The sequence below is a fragment of the Acanthopagrus latus genome, chromosome 5 (genome assembly GCF_904848185.1).
Source record: "Acanthopagrus latus isolate v.2019 chromosome 5, fAcaLat1.1, whole genome shotgun sequence".
Classification (NCBI taxonomy): domain Eukaryota; kingdom Metazoa; phylum Chordata; class Actinopteri; order Spariformes; family Sparidae; genus Acanthopagrus; species Acanthopagrus latus.
In genome coordinates this window covers 28,928,191-28,940,330 of record NC_051043.1, presented here as the reverse complement: position 1 = coordinate 28,940,330, position 12,140 = coordinate 28,928,191, and the positions used below count along the sequence as shown (strand labels likewise).

The 12,140-nt window shown below is 44.8% G+C and overlaps 1 protein-coding gene across 5 annotated transcripts in view; it reads right to left on the bottom strand.

The window, feature by feature from the left end:
* The window catches only part of unc5db (unc-5 netrin receptor Db), a 211,371-nt gene that overhangs the window by 7,090 nt on the left and 192,141 nt on the right, over positions 1 to 12,140 (bottom strand). For all 5 annotated transcript variants that reach the window (XM_037097681.1, XM_037097679.1, XM_037097680.1 and 2 more), the window contains 2 exons: positions 5,002 to 5,229; positions 427 to 576 (listed from right to left, as the gene is read on the bottom strand). In XM_037097681.1, the coding sequence (XP_036953576.1) occupies positions 427 to 576; positions 5,002 to 5,229 (378 nt within the window). The remainder of the gene's footprint in view (positions 1 to 426; positions 577 to 5,001; positions 5,230 to 12,140) is intronic.

The following is a 12,140-nucleotide window of genomic DNA, read 5'->3' as shown; positions in this document are numbered from 1 at the left end:
GCGGGTACAAAATAAGAGGAGGAAAACAGCAGCCAAGGCTTCAAAACACACAACTAGCGTCAGGAATCAACAGTGAACAAAAAACTCTGACACGCTCAGAAAACAAATCTTTGTTTAGACCCTTAAGATTCTCGGTTTGTAACACGTGAATCCAATAAGATCCAGTTTAAAACATCCTCATCACCGCCTGGACATACATTCAAACGTTGTTGAACACAAGCGTACCACAAATATAGTGTACGTCTTGGTTAAAGATGATTGTTAGGATCCATCTCAACATCTTTCATCTAACCTACCAAGTGGACATGATCATGTGGACCGTGGTAAAGTTGTACAGTAATTAAGTTTTAGGATTTTGCAGATGATTGAGTATGTGACCTCTGTTTTTCTATAAGGTGACATTTTGTCAGCCGCTGCCATGGTTACCTGACATGTGGTAAAGGGTTTAATGCTCCACAGGAACTGGGGAACATCCTGGATGGACACCTGGAGGCTGAAGGTGTTCGCTAGGAAAGGCAACATCTTTGGCTCCTCGAGGAGCTGACCCCCTCTGCTCTTCTCTGCTGCCACCACTCCCTGGACACAGGAAAGAAAGGGAAGCCACGATGAATTGACAGAAAAGGCATCAGAAAGAAAAGAGGCGTAAGAGAAAAAAAAAGATAGTACAGAAGAAAACAAAAAAAAGAGAAGCATTTCTTTCCTTTTGCATATCAGCACGGACACCTGTTGCTAATCCTGTCTGTCACATCCACTAATTGACTCATCACAAATATTAACACAGAAGCCAAGTAGTTACATCAAGTCTCTGCTGAACAAACCATATGACTCGCGTCTACATTAGCATCACATTTGCAGCCTCGACATGACAGACTGAAGCTTGAATGTAATGCCGGGGACACCCGTGCGTCGGGGGGGCAAACGTCCATCTCCCAAATTGAATTTGCGATGATGAAAGAGCACTTTGATTGTCGCTTGCAGGTATTCATCTGTCATCATTGTTCAGTGTCCCGGTGGGATGGCTCCGTGTCTGGTCTGTCTGTCCTTAGCAATCTCAATCACAAAGGGAAAAAGACAGAGAGCAGAGCTGTGACTAATGCCAGGCCGCACTGATTGGTTCTGACTGAGTGTCCGTGTGTGCGAGATGGTTCTGCAGGTACGTGTGTGTCCGAACTTTAACACAGGAGCTCGGGGCACATCGCATATTGCCGTGGCTGCAAGTGTGACAACAATCAAACTATTGGCTAAAACACAGATGAAAGACAATCATGTGGCAGCAGGGAACCTGAAATATGGCACTCCTCCTCCTCCATCTGCCTCTGTCGTTCACAACGTCAGAACACCAAACGGCCGGACAACCCTGGATTTCCTTCATTTTCCCATACGGCGCCGCTACAGTATCTTGGATCTGCGATCGGGTTCCTTTCTATTGAACTCATCTGAAGCTGTCCGTGACGCCGCGACTGAAGTTGCGTGTACACAGCGACGGTTGCTGATCTGCTCTTTGACACATCACACAAGATTGATGCGTCTCAGATGATGTCTTACAACAAAGGCAGTGCTGCAATGTGAATGAAAAGATGAGCAATCCAGACGGAACAATTGCGAAAGTTGCTGGAGTTGCTGTTGGAGTTCCAGAAGTAAAAGTCGTGTTACTTTTCTGTTTACACAAAGTTTTGGAGGCTGCAGGTCGGAGTCTCCATCAAGCTCCTCTCACGGATACTGTCTTGACTAGAGTGTTTTCTAATTGTTTTCTAATCCTAATTTCTGATTCTGATTAAAACGTTTTGTGTTAGGCGAAGGTTACACTGTATAAAGAGCGACAAAGCCTTGCACGTTGAGGCGGAAGAGGAAAACATTCAGCCAAAACCAACACAGGACTTTCAACTTTACATAGTTACATGAGCAACATAATCAAAGTAGTTATTTTAACACAAACCATAATGTTTCCCTGAACCTAACAGAGTAACTTTGGTCCATTTGAGTCAAAAAGCGAGCACGCTGTACGATCTGACCACACATCTACTCGATTCACTTTACCCACTTATCTCTAATATTGATCTATATAGCTTTTTAGCTTTTTTGCTGGTGAAGTGTTTGCTAAGCAGTAATGTTGGTGTTAGGTTGCTGAACCAGATCTTTATGAATGAATGACACGCTGTACCAATTGCTCTGCGATTGATTCTGGTTAGGTGATAGGACGCAGCAGAAAAGGTAACTTACAGTCTAGGAATAAGGTGGAAAGCTTCGCATTGAACCAGCGTGGATATTAAGTGTGGATATCCTTTTTAAAACTCACCTGAAGTTGTCACAATGGCGTTTCTGAGAGCTGCTGTAGACGGAGACCGAGGGAAAAGCTGTAGCGCCGTCCAAAAAATGACGACTGTGATGGAAACCGTTACAATCATCACCCTGAAAATCTGATTATTTCTTCTGGGTGATATTAGAATTCAGGATGTTGTGGAAATTACTTTCCACCTAAGGTTAAAGGTTGAGGTGAACAATGTTTTTATTGCAAGTATTTACACTGGTTGGTAAAGTCGGCTGGCAGAACATCGACATGGTTTGGTTTGTATTTTCAGTAGGAAACTTGTATCCAGAAGTGAATAATGCGACCTTGGAGATGGACGGACATTATTCTGCAACATTCCTGAGCATCAAACATCCTTTTTTCTCCTTTTTCACAGCTGACACCAAGACATTCACATGACTTCCTGTGATTTTAAGATCTTGAACCGAATGTTTATTTGCTAAAAGAGTGTTAATGTGGATAAAAATATTAAAAGACCTTTGACTCTTTGTACTCCTTTAAAGAAAGACGGCAACATTATGCAACCAGAAGATTACAGAAACATGCCAACCATAACCCTTCCTGGGTCTCGGCTGAAGGAAATCTTTCCCTCACAGTGTTTGTGTTGCATCAGGCTTCGTGTTGATCCAGAATCCAGTCTGTGATTGTGCCGGAGCTTGGAAAAGCACACAGCAGAGATGTGGCGCTAACAGACAGGAGCCCAAGGGACGCGCAAAAAAAAAAAAAAGTCTGGCATCTGCTCGGCAGGCTGGGAATTCATAAACCAGATCCAGGATGCATTTTAAAGCCAGCTGCCACTGACGGCTGCGACATGACAGAGAGGCGGTTGGGAGGCAGAGTCGGCGGAGGTGCTCGGCTCAACTCCACTGTTAGTCTGGTCTCTCCGGGGAGGACGAGAAGCTTGATTTCCCCGATGTTCGCTGATGAGATCTCAATGCTTAAAAAGCCCTATAGGTCGCTGAAGGATAATCAAATCAAACGAGATGAAAAAGGATGATCGGTTAACATGTGAATGGCTGTGATTACAGCGCGGCAGCCGCTGCCTCAGTCTATTAAAACCTCTGGAAGAGAATCTGTCAGGCCGAGGGCCCGCTATCAGCCCGGCAGAACTGTTTCACAGAGGTAATGAATCTGCAGTCATTCACATGGTTTAACTGGTCGACAGCACACACGGCGAGGTACCTGCTGCCTCAGACAGCCCGGGCCAACAGCACACACACACACACACACACTCCACACACAAGATGATCGCTTTGAAACCAGGCCGTGACCCGACATGTAACTCCTAATAGAGGAGGAATTGCTAACGTGAAAACTGTGCATCCTCACGTTTTTTGTTTTTTTTTTGCCAAAGAGGTCAGAGACAGCTGACGTTTCTGATGCTCAGTTGCAGAAAGACTGCTGAATCTGCCCGTCTAAATTCTGGACCGCTGGCGAAATGAGGTAGAAGCTCTCTTCTCCTCCTCCTCCTCCTCCTCCTCCTCCTCCTCCTCTTCTCTCCACTGAACAAAGAAACCTCAGTACAGCTGTAAAGATTAAAGCCATTCATCGGCGAGCAGCGGATCAAATCACCCCGATTGTAACAGCCTCACTCTGATGACCTTTTTCCTCCGAAGGCTCGCAGAAAAAGCACATTTTCTCACGTGCCTCCGCTGGTATCAAGCCACAGACATAGTTCTGTTTTAATTCGCTCACATTTTCAGATATTTGCCTCTGAGATTTCTGCCTCCGTCCCGCTACAATCAGGATGAATAGAATCTAATTTGTGGAACTCACAGCTTTGGGAAAAAATGACATTCAAAGACAAGAGAGTCTTTTGAGAAATAACTTCCCCCACTTACGCCGGATAATCCACAAACCTCATTAATGGTTTTTCTAGGACCAAGAAATAGTCCCTTTGAGGAACATTGGACAGTGTTTTCTGTGAATTATCCCGAGTAAAGAGGACAAAAGTGCAACGACTGTGCAGACACAGAGCAGCATTCATTTGGAGTCGTGTTTTTGGCAACCTCGCTAATGTCTGTCCAATATCAATCGTCCTTTTAGGTTTTGGGTTCATCTGCCACCAGTTCCTGAGGGAGATATCTTGCTCTTTAAGCTGCTGAATGCTCCACTTTGTCCACCAGCTATTAGCCAACTGTTTGTGTCTGCTGTTTGGTGCCAAGCAGGTAGAGTAAAGTGGGTTTATCAGAGCTTTTTTTTTTTTTTTTTTTTTTTTTGCAGCTGCCTGATATTGAAAACAAGGCTCCTGAGAACTACAGCAGGGAAAATGTAGGCCGTGGAAACCAAAACAACGAGCTGAAAGAAGGTAAAACTCTCCACAGAGCTGAGGAGAGCTGCAGAGAGAGGTCGTCATGTTCTGTAACGCCAAAAAGTTCTCTCTGAATTGAATCTGAACTTTATTAAGGTAATTGTAATATAACTTCAGGTCATTTAGACCACGTAAAGTAGAAGCATTAGGAATAATTAAGCACACTTTGCACCTCGGGTATTTCATATTTAAAAAACAGTCCTACATCACATTTGTCTTTGCCCTGAGGAAGTATTTGCTATTTATGCTTCTATTACTGACCACCTCTTCCTCATGAATAAATGAGCCTGTGGAGAGAAACTCAGTGCTGCAGGAAATCATAATGATTTAATCTTCGTTGGATAAACAAAGAGCCAAATGCCGAACTGCCGTCCTCCCTCACCTGAAAGGCGTGCGGCGTGTCGTCCACACAGTACACCCGCAGGCTGTAGCTCATGGAGCCGGCCTCCATGCTCCCAAACACAGCCAGCTTCAGCCTCTTGACGGCAGCCTGCGTCAGCGGCTCGCCCACCAGGGCGTACGAGCCCGGCTGGTCCAGCAGCAGGTGGCAGCTCGTCGAGTCCATCAGGCAGTAACAGGAAGTGGACTCCTCCTCCACCGCCATGACGTCCTGCAATCAGACAAACAGAGGAGCGGTACCCATGAGGACGCTGTGGGTGTCAAAGCTGCTTCTTGTCCCACTAGAACCGGTTTTTGGATCATGATAGCTAACAGTAAAAGAGCCCAAAAATCCTGCATGCTGTCGACCTCCTGAACTCCTTTATTTATCTCCAGCAAGACAGTTGTGTTTCCACCTGTGTTACATGTGTCTTTAGCTGGTATTTACGTTTGAATACAATCTTACATGGACACAAAAACAAATCTGGGCCTCGGTCGAGGTACATAACGGCCCCCTGTCCCCTTCAACAGGACCCTGTTTGACCCTAGAAAGGTGGCAGGGTCCGCCATGTATAAACAAAGTAAAACAGTTTAAACTGTGTTGTCCTTTAAGGTCCATTTGTTTATTGAGTCACGAACACAAGGAGAGTTTGATTATTTGGTTTGTTTTTGCAGATGAAGATCTTTCTCTTCTAATTACAATGTCTTCCCCAAAACTACAGAGTGAATCTTTAATTGAAGCATTAGTGCAATTCACTGATTTAAACTCACATTGTGTGTCAATAGGTGAGCCTGGTAACAACCTCCGATAATCACTAATAATTAGACGTTATCTTACAAACTAATTGAGACTTTCCGCAACCTGCAGAGATAAAAAAAAAGCCTTTAACATGCTTTATCGTCGGCGTTCCTCACAGTATCACATGCAGCTTGTTGCTATTGTAGAGCTAAATATTCATGCCCGGAGCTACAAAGATATCAAGACTAGAAAACCTGTGCAGATGAGCTGTGTGAGACGACCGCGTACAGTAGAACGCATTATGGATTGAGTTCTGCTACGCCGCTGTTGAATAATGGTGTAGGTAACATACCGCAGGTTTAAATCACAAAGCAAAAACCCACACCAGTTTGTAAGCAGCCTCCTGAGAACGTGCTGAGAAAAAAAAAACAAACATTTTGTACACGAGCGATGGCGTTTGTACACAGCAGAACACAGAAGAGTCATTATGGACAATACAGAGTGTTTTATTTATGAGATGACAAGAGCAGCTGGGAAGCACTTCATTACATCCAACTGGAATAAAGAAAATCTTCTGTGTACAGTCTTTCATTTCTTTCCTCTCCTTTTGCTTTCCTTTCCTTTAAATCCCCATTATTTGAACAGAGGACGCTGTCACAGACCCAGCAGGAAGTGGGAAGATCCATTATAACAAAGGGAAGTAATGACAAGACAAAGAAAACATCTCAAAGCGCCAACTTCAATCTGTGTCTGTGGCGAGCGAGCGAGCTGCTTCAAGTGCTCGTACTTCAGCTCATTGTTGCGTCGGAGATGATAAACAGACTTAAAGTTTCACTTCAAGGGAAAAAAACTAAGAAGTCATTAGCAAATATTTGTTTCAACCTACTTAGGAGACAAAATGTGGATAATCCCGCGCACCTTCAGATCTCTTCCTGCCTTCATCTAAACCATCTCACATCGCTGTCACACAGTATGCTGCAGCCTCCGTCCTGCCAAACAGGCAGAACCTGTGAAATACATGTGATTATCGGAATTAACGAGGAGCCGTGAGACCAATCAGCACGCTAAAACGCAGCCCGAGGAGCAGTATTCACTCCCTTGCAAATAATTACCAAGTTAACGGGCAGTATGGCGATCAAAATGATTGTTATCGGCCATCTTGTCCACTAGACAGCAGACCGCCTCCTGTTTACTCTCTGCTGGGCTGCTTTAGTAGATGTGGCGGAGCTGCAAAACGACTTTCTGTGTGATTATATATTTCTTGCTGTCAACATGAAAAGGCTCCAACCATGAACTGATCCTTCTGACAAATACTATCTGTTTAGTCTTTGATTTGCCAACTGCTGTAAATACGCAGCAGAAGACTGAATGTGTGTGAGTCCACGGTTTAAAATAGCCCCCTACAAAAAGTTTGGAGTCTACGATTCGGTGGCACTCCTGCACAACCTCCGTCTGCCACTGCTGACCATAGACCCATTCACATGCAGGGATCCTCCACCTCCTCCTCTGTGTGAAAGCTTCAGGTGTGGCGAGGGGGGAAATTTCGCTCCGGCGCTGATCCGTCTCTGGAGGTAGTATCAGGGCCGTATTATTGGCGAACCAAACTAGTGTGAACGGATAATCTAGCGGCGTGTATCGAGGGCGTGTCGATCCTATAGTCTGATAACTACACAGGTCCTTCACTCACCTAAATACAGAGAAATGTCCCATAAAGTAACGTAGTAACTGTAACTGTCTTTGGCAACTTATATAAGGAAAAAAATACGTGATCCTGTCTGTCCTCCTGTCTGTCCTCCTGATCCTCTCGCCCATCCTACCGACTCTTCGTCACATTTCTGTCTGTCACCGGCAAAAAAACTTGAACTCACCGAGTGTTTGTGATGAAAATAAATCACAGTGACGATCAGCCCTCCAGACTGAGACTTAAGTGAACTTTCCCCCAGAAAACAGCCTCCGTCCCCGCGAGTGAGTCAGACAGCTTGTAGTTTTAAAAATGTAACTTCATCACTTTCCAGGATGTTTGGTGGGTCAGGATCTAAATCTCTACACATCATAACAGCATCCATATGATTATAAACTGTCTGTGAGTTTAGATTGACAGGAGGACACCTGGGAAACACCTTGAAAACACACCGACATCATCATCATGACGTGTACCGTCACACCTCTTTAGGAGCTGCAGCACCGGCTTTCTGTGTGAATTACACAGCGGTTCGTCTTTAAGATGCTTCGCTCTGTGTCAACCACCATTGGTGGAGAATTGGCGAACAAATGCTCCAGAGATAATGTGGAGATGCTGTATAAAAAAGGCTACTGTTGATGAGGGAGTCAGTTCATCAGCCAAACTCCAGCAACTACTTTTGAGTTTGTAACACTGGCACGCGTCCGTCTCTTTCACCTCACGCAGCGTCCTGTGGAAAAATTGCACGATGTATTCACACTGAGTCACCTCGGCCTCTTTGGCATCTGAACCAGAAGTGTATCACAACTCATCAGGACACAAGTAAAACGCACAAACACACACAACACGCAGGATGCAACTCATTCTCTGATGTGCTTTTTCATCTCGTACATTATAATCAGGCGCCGTATCGCTAAAAATGAGATGCAACATAAAGAGGGAAAATGTCACCGCTTGGTTCAGCTGCATTCACGTCAGGCGCTGGGATTCCTTCTGTGAATACTTTATGTTTATGCATTTTGTACTTATGCCTTCTGCATCCTCATAAGCACAGCTTAACACGCTGCAATATGGTGCTGAATAATAATCGACCTGGGGCTCAGAGCGCCGCGGAGCCTTCTGCGGGTAGTGTGTATTTTTAATGACAGCTGAAATAAGGCTGTTTTAATGGCACTGAGCATTTGCAGGTATTATGCATCTTCAATACCCGCCTCTCTCTCTCCAGGTTAGGCCTCGTGGTGTGTCATTATTTCTAACCAAAAGAAGCTCTAAGGATGTCTGCGCCCTTTTAATATTAGAGCAAAATCTCAAAGCGACATAAATCTTGTATTTATTCATATTCCCTCCGGTTCCTCTCCCCTCCCTCATTCACAACGCTCGCACATCTCCAGACATTTGCCCTCTAACACCGAGCAGAAACCTTTTTCTCTCTTTTTTTTTTTTTTTTGGTCACACAATAGCAAACTTAGCCAGGTTGGGTAAACACAAGCTTGAACTCAAAGGAGGAGGAAGGAGATGCATACGAACTGACAGAGAGCTGCGACGCCTCTGTGAGCAAATAAGACGTCGGCAGAGGAGCTCGTCAAAAAAAACAACATTAATCTGAGAGTGAACGACCTGAAGAGAGACGACACGGTTCCTAATCTGCAGCAGCGTCAGGTGGCATCAATATTATAGCGGCCGACCTTCTGCGGCGAGGTTCGGTTCAGACGATCAGATCCAAACATGCTTCAACAGACTCTTCAACAGTGTGTCAGGACCCAAAACTCATGTCTGACTGAGTTCATTTCTTCATGCTGGGTCATGAATACTGAAAGTTAAGGAGCAGTTGTCTTAAAGTAGCTGATGGTTCCAGGCGTTTGCTTCTTTTATTCAGGCTACTTGGTGTTTTTCACAGACAATCTGTGATGTTTCTTTTCTACTCTGGCAGCAGAAACAGCCTTACTTTCAGTTGATGTTGCACCGCTGACCTCAGATATAACAGCTGCAAAGCCGATGAGGACTTTCAAAGTGCTCAGAGGGCTCAAAAATGGAAATTTTAACACAAATGTACATTTCCATGACAACCGGGCAACCGCATTTGCTGAGGAAGATCCCGTCGTGCGATTGAAAGCTCCATCTAGAGGTTGATTATGTACTTGACGGAAAAACACATGAAAGAGCTGAGTGCCTGCTCTGAGCTTCTTTTCCCGGAAACACTACTACTATTCTACTAACGCCGCTGAAAAATGACAAGAGAAAAAAAGATAACTGCGTCTAGAGAGCAACCTTTTAGTAGGACCAGCTCTGAGAGCGCCCACAGACCGGACTTTTTACATTCCCATATATGTCTAAAGCTCAGAATTTAAAAGACAACAAGCGCTTTTCATTATTTTCCTCTGCTGTGTTTGATGGAACAGACATAATCAATACACGTGCCGGCTAACGACACGATCAAAGTGCCCGAGAGGGATTGTTAAAGGGCCACCAGGTGAACAGGTCTGATGTGCATCGAATCAAACTTTCTACGGACTCTCAGAAAGAATCCATTCATTTAATCTAAGCAGAAGGTCCATTATGTTGCAGAGGCCGCTGCGGCTCTTGAATGTGCTTCATAGCAGCGATTCATATCGCTTAGAAAAACATTATTCAGGACGGCCGGTCTGCCTCTAAATAACGAGCTCTTTTAAGCGCTGACAACCACCACAACAGCCAGGGGCAAACCTGCGGTACTCATTATCCTGACCCATGCTCAGCTTGCCAAAACTTTACATCAGATCTACATCAACATTACTGCCTGACTGGATCTTCCCCTCCATTCTTCTCCCAACATCGCCCTCTTCTCTTGTCTCGTCTTGTTATCATCTTTGCTTGTTACTTCTCCCCCCCCAAAAAAAAATAAACGCAAGCAAATAATGCGACAGCGATCGGGCTTGTTATGCCCCTTGGGTTTTGGGATTAAGCTCTTGGGACTTCATCCAGACTGGTAAAAAGCAATCTTCTTCACTGAAGGGGGGGGCAAAGAGAAAAAAAAAAAAAAAAGGAAAAAAGAACAGACATTGTTGGACTGAAAACACGAACATAAAGAGCTGGAAAAACACAATGTGTCCTGCTCCAGAGCATCAGAGCGAGACTAACAAGAAACGCAAAAAATATCGGGTAAGAGTCGCAGCGCTTTGTTGTGCGAGACGTTGATGGTGTGCAAAATGTGTGTGTGTGTGTGTGTGTGTGTGTGTGTGTGTGCGAGGATGGGAGGTGTTGTTCAAGGAAGCGGATGGAGAGTCGTGGTCAGCAGAGAAACAATCTCCATGACTCTCCCCCTGATTGCTTCACATCTAAATTCACTGTGCCATGTCTTCCCTGATCCACTAATCGATACTTCCCTTGTCTAACGGCCCGCTGAGTGACAGCAGCCATGCCTCTTCCTGGCCATTACACGCTGTAATTGTTTCTTTATTTTCCTCCTGCCGGACCGGCGGTGTTGCTTCCGTGTGGCCTTATGTCACCCTCTGGACCCACAAGAGAGCGAGAGGTCGGATCAATCAGCTCACCGGCAAAAAGCCCCGACAGTATAACACACCGGCCACACGTCACGCCGGCTAACCGGGCCAGCTATCACATGACGCTCGTATATAGGAATAACAGTCGGAGAAAACAGAATCAAAAGCCTGTTACATCTTACGTCAAGGTGCCTGATGTTAATGTCTGTTCTGAAGGCTAGTAAAGACAAAAAACACAGAGAAGGTATCTGCCAGATCTTCACATTGTAAATAACCAGGTAATTATCAACCAACCCTGGTGTGAAATGAAGTCCAGTGTTGACTCTGAGATCTAACAGCTGCCATACCAAGAAAATACAGAGGTGTAGTGCAGATATCGCCGTGCTGTGGGTAAGCGGCCGTGCACTGGAGCACTGTTTTGGCTAAAGTTGTGTAAAGTTGGGAGCCTGCAGATTTTATAGAGTCAGGTATTTTTTTACACTGAGTCATTTGCACCATTGTTATATCAGAACTTGACAGATTGGTGCAGCTTTACAGGTTCACAGCCGGTTATATAGATATTTGCAGCAGCTGCGTGACAAACAGCCGAGCCGAGGGTGGGCTGAACCTCAACACGGTCGTAATGATGTGTGGACGCATCAGCTGCTTCCCGTTTGATTTGCTTATTTTGTCATTCTTTGTTTCTCTCTACCTCGGACACGTGGGCGTTTCTCACCACACTTCTGCATCCAGATGTTGCAGCTAAGGTAAAAAAAACAAAAAAAAACAAGCTATTTGTAGATGCGTAAACAACTGAGTAGTACGGAGGTCAAACAATGAAATCTCCTTATCTCACGACAGGGTTTCCTACGCATCTTCTGTTTTTCTGTTTCAGACTCAAATTTCCAGACGATTTGTGACCGTATTTGACATCTGAGCACAAACATCCAGATATTTTTTTCATTCAAAAAGGGATTTAAAATCTAAGTAGGTTACATTCTGACCATGTGTGCTGACATGTTGTCAAGAAACTGCCAGAAGATTTTAATCAAGTGACACAAAATCCAGACGAGCTCAGTTCATTCATTCATATTTGAGCTGCAATGAAAGAAGCGTTTCTTTCTGCCCGTCGTGGCTGTTCAGTCTTCACTCCTACGCAGACAGCTGGAAGATGTTCTGCTGCCAAAAACCAGGAAAACTAACCAGTGCTGTGTTTTAGTTTCCCTGACAGGAGCCACTTCAGGTGATTAGAGTGAATTTTAATC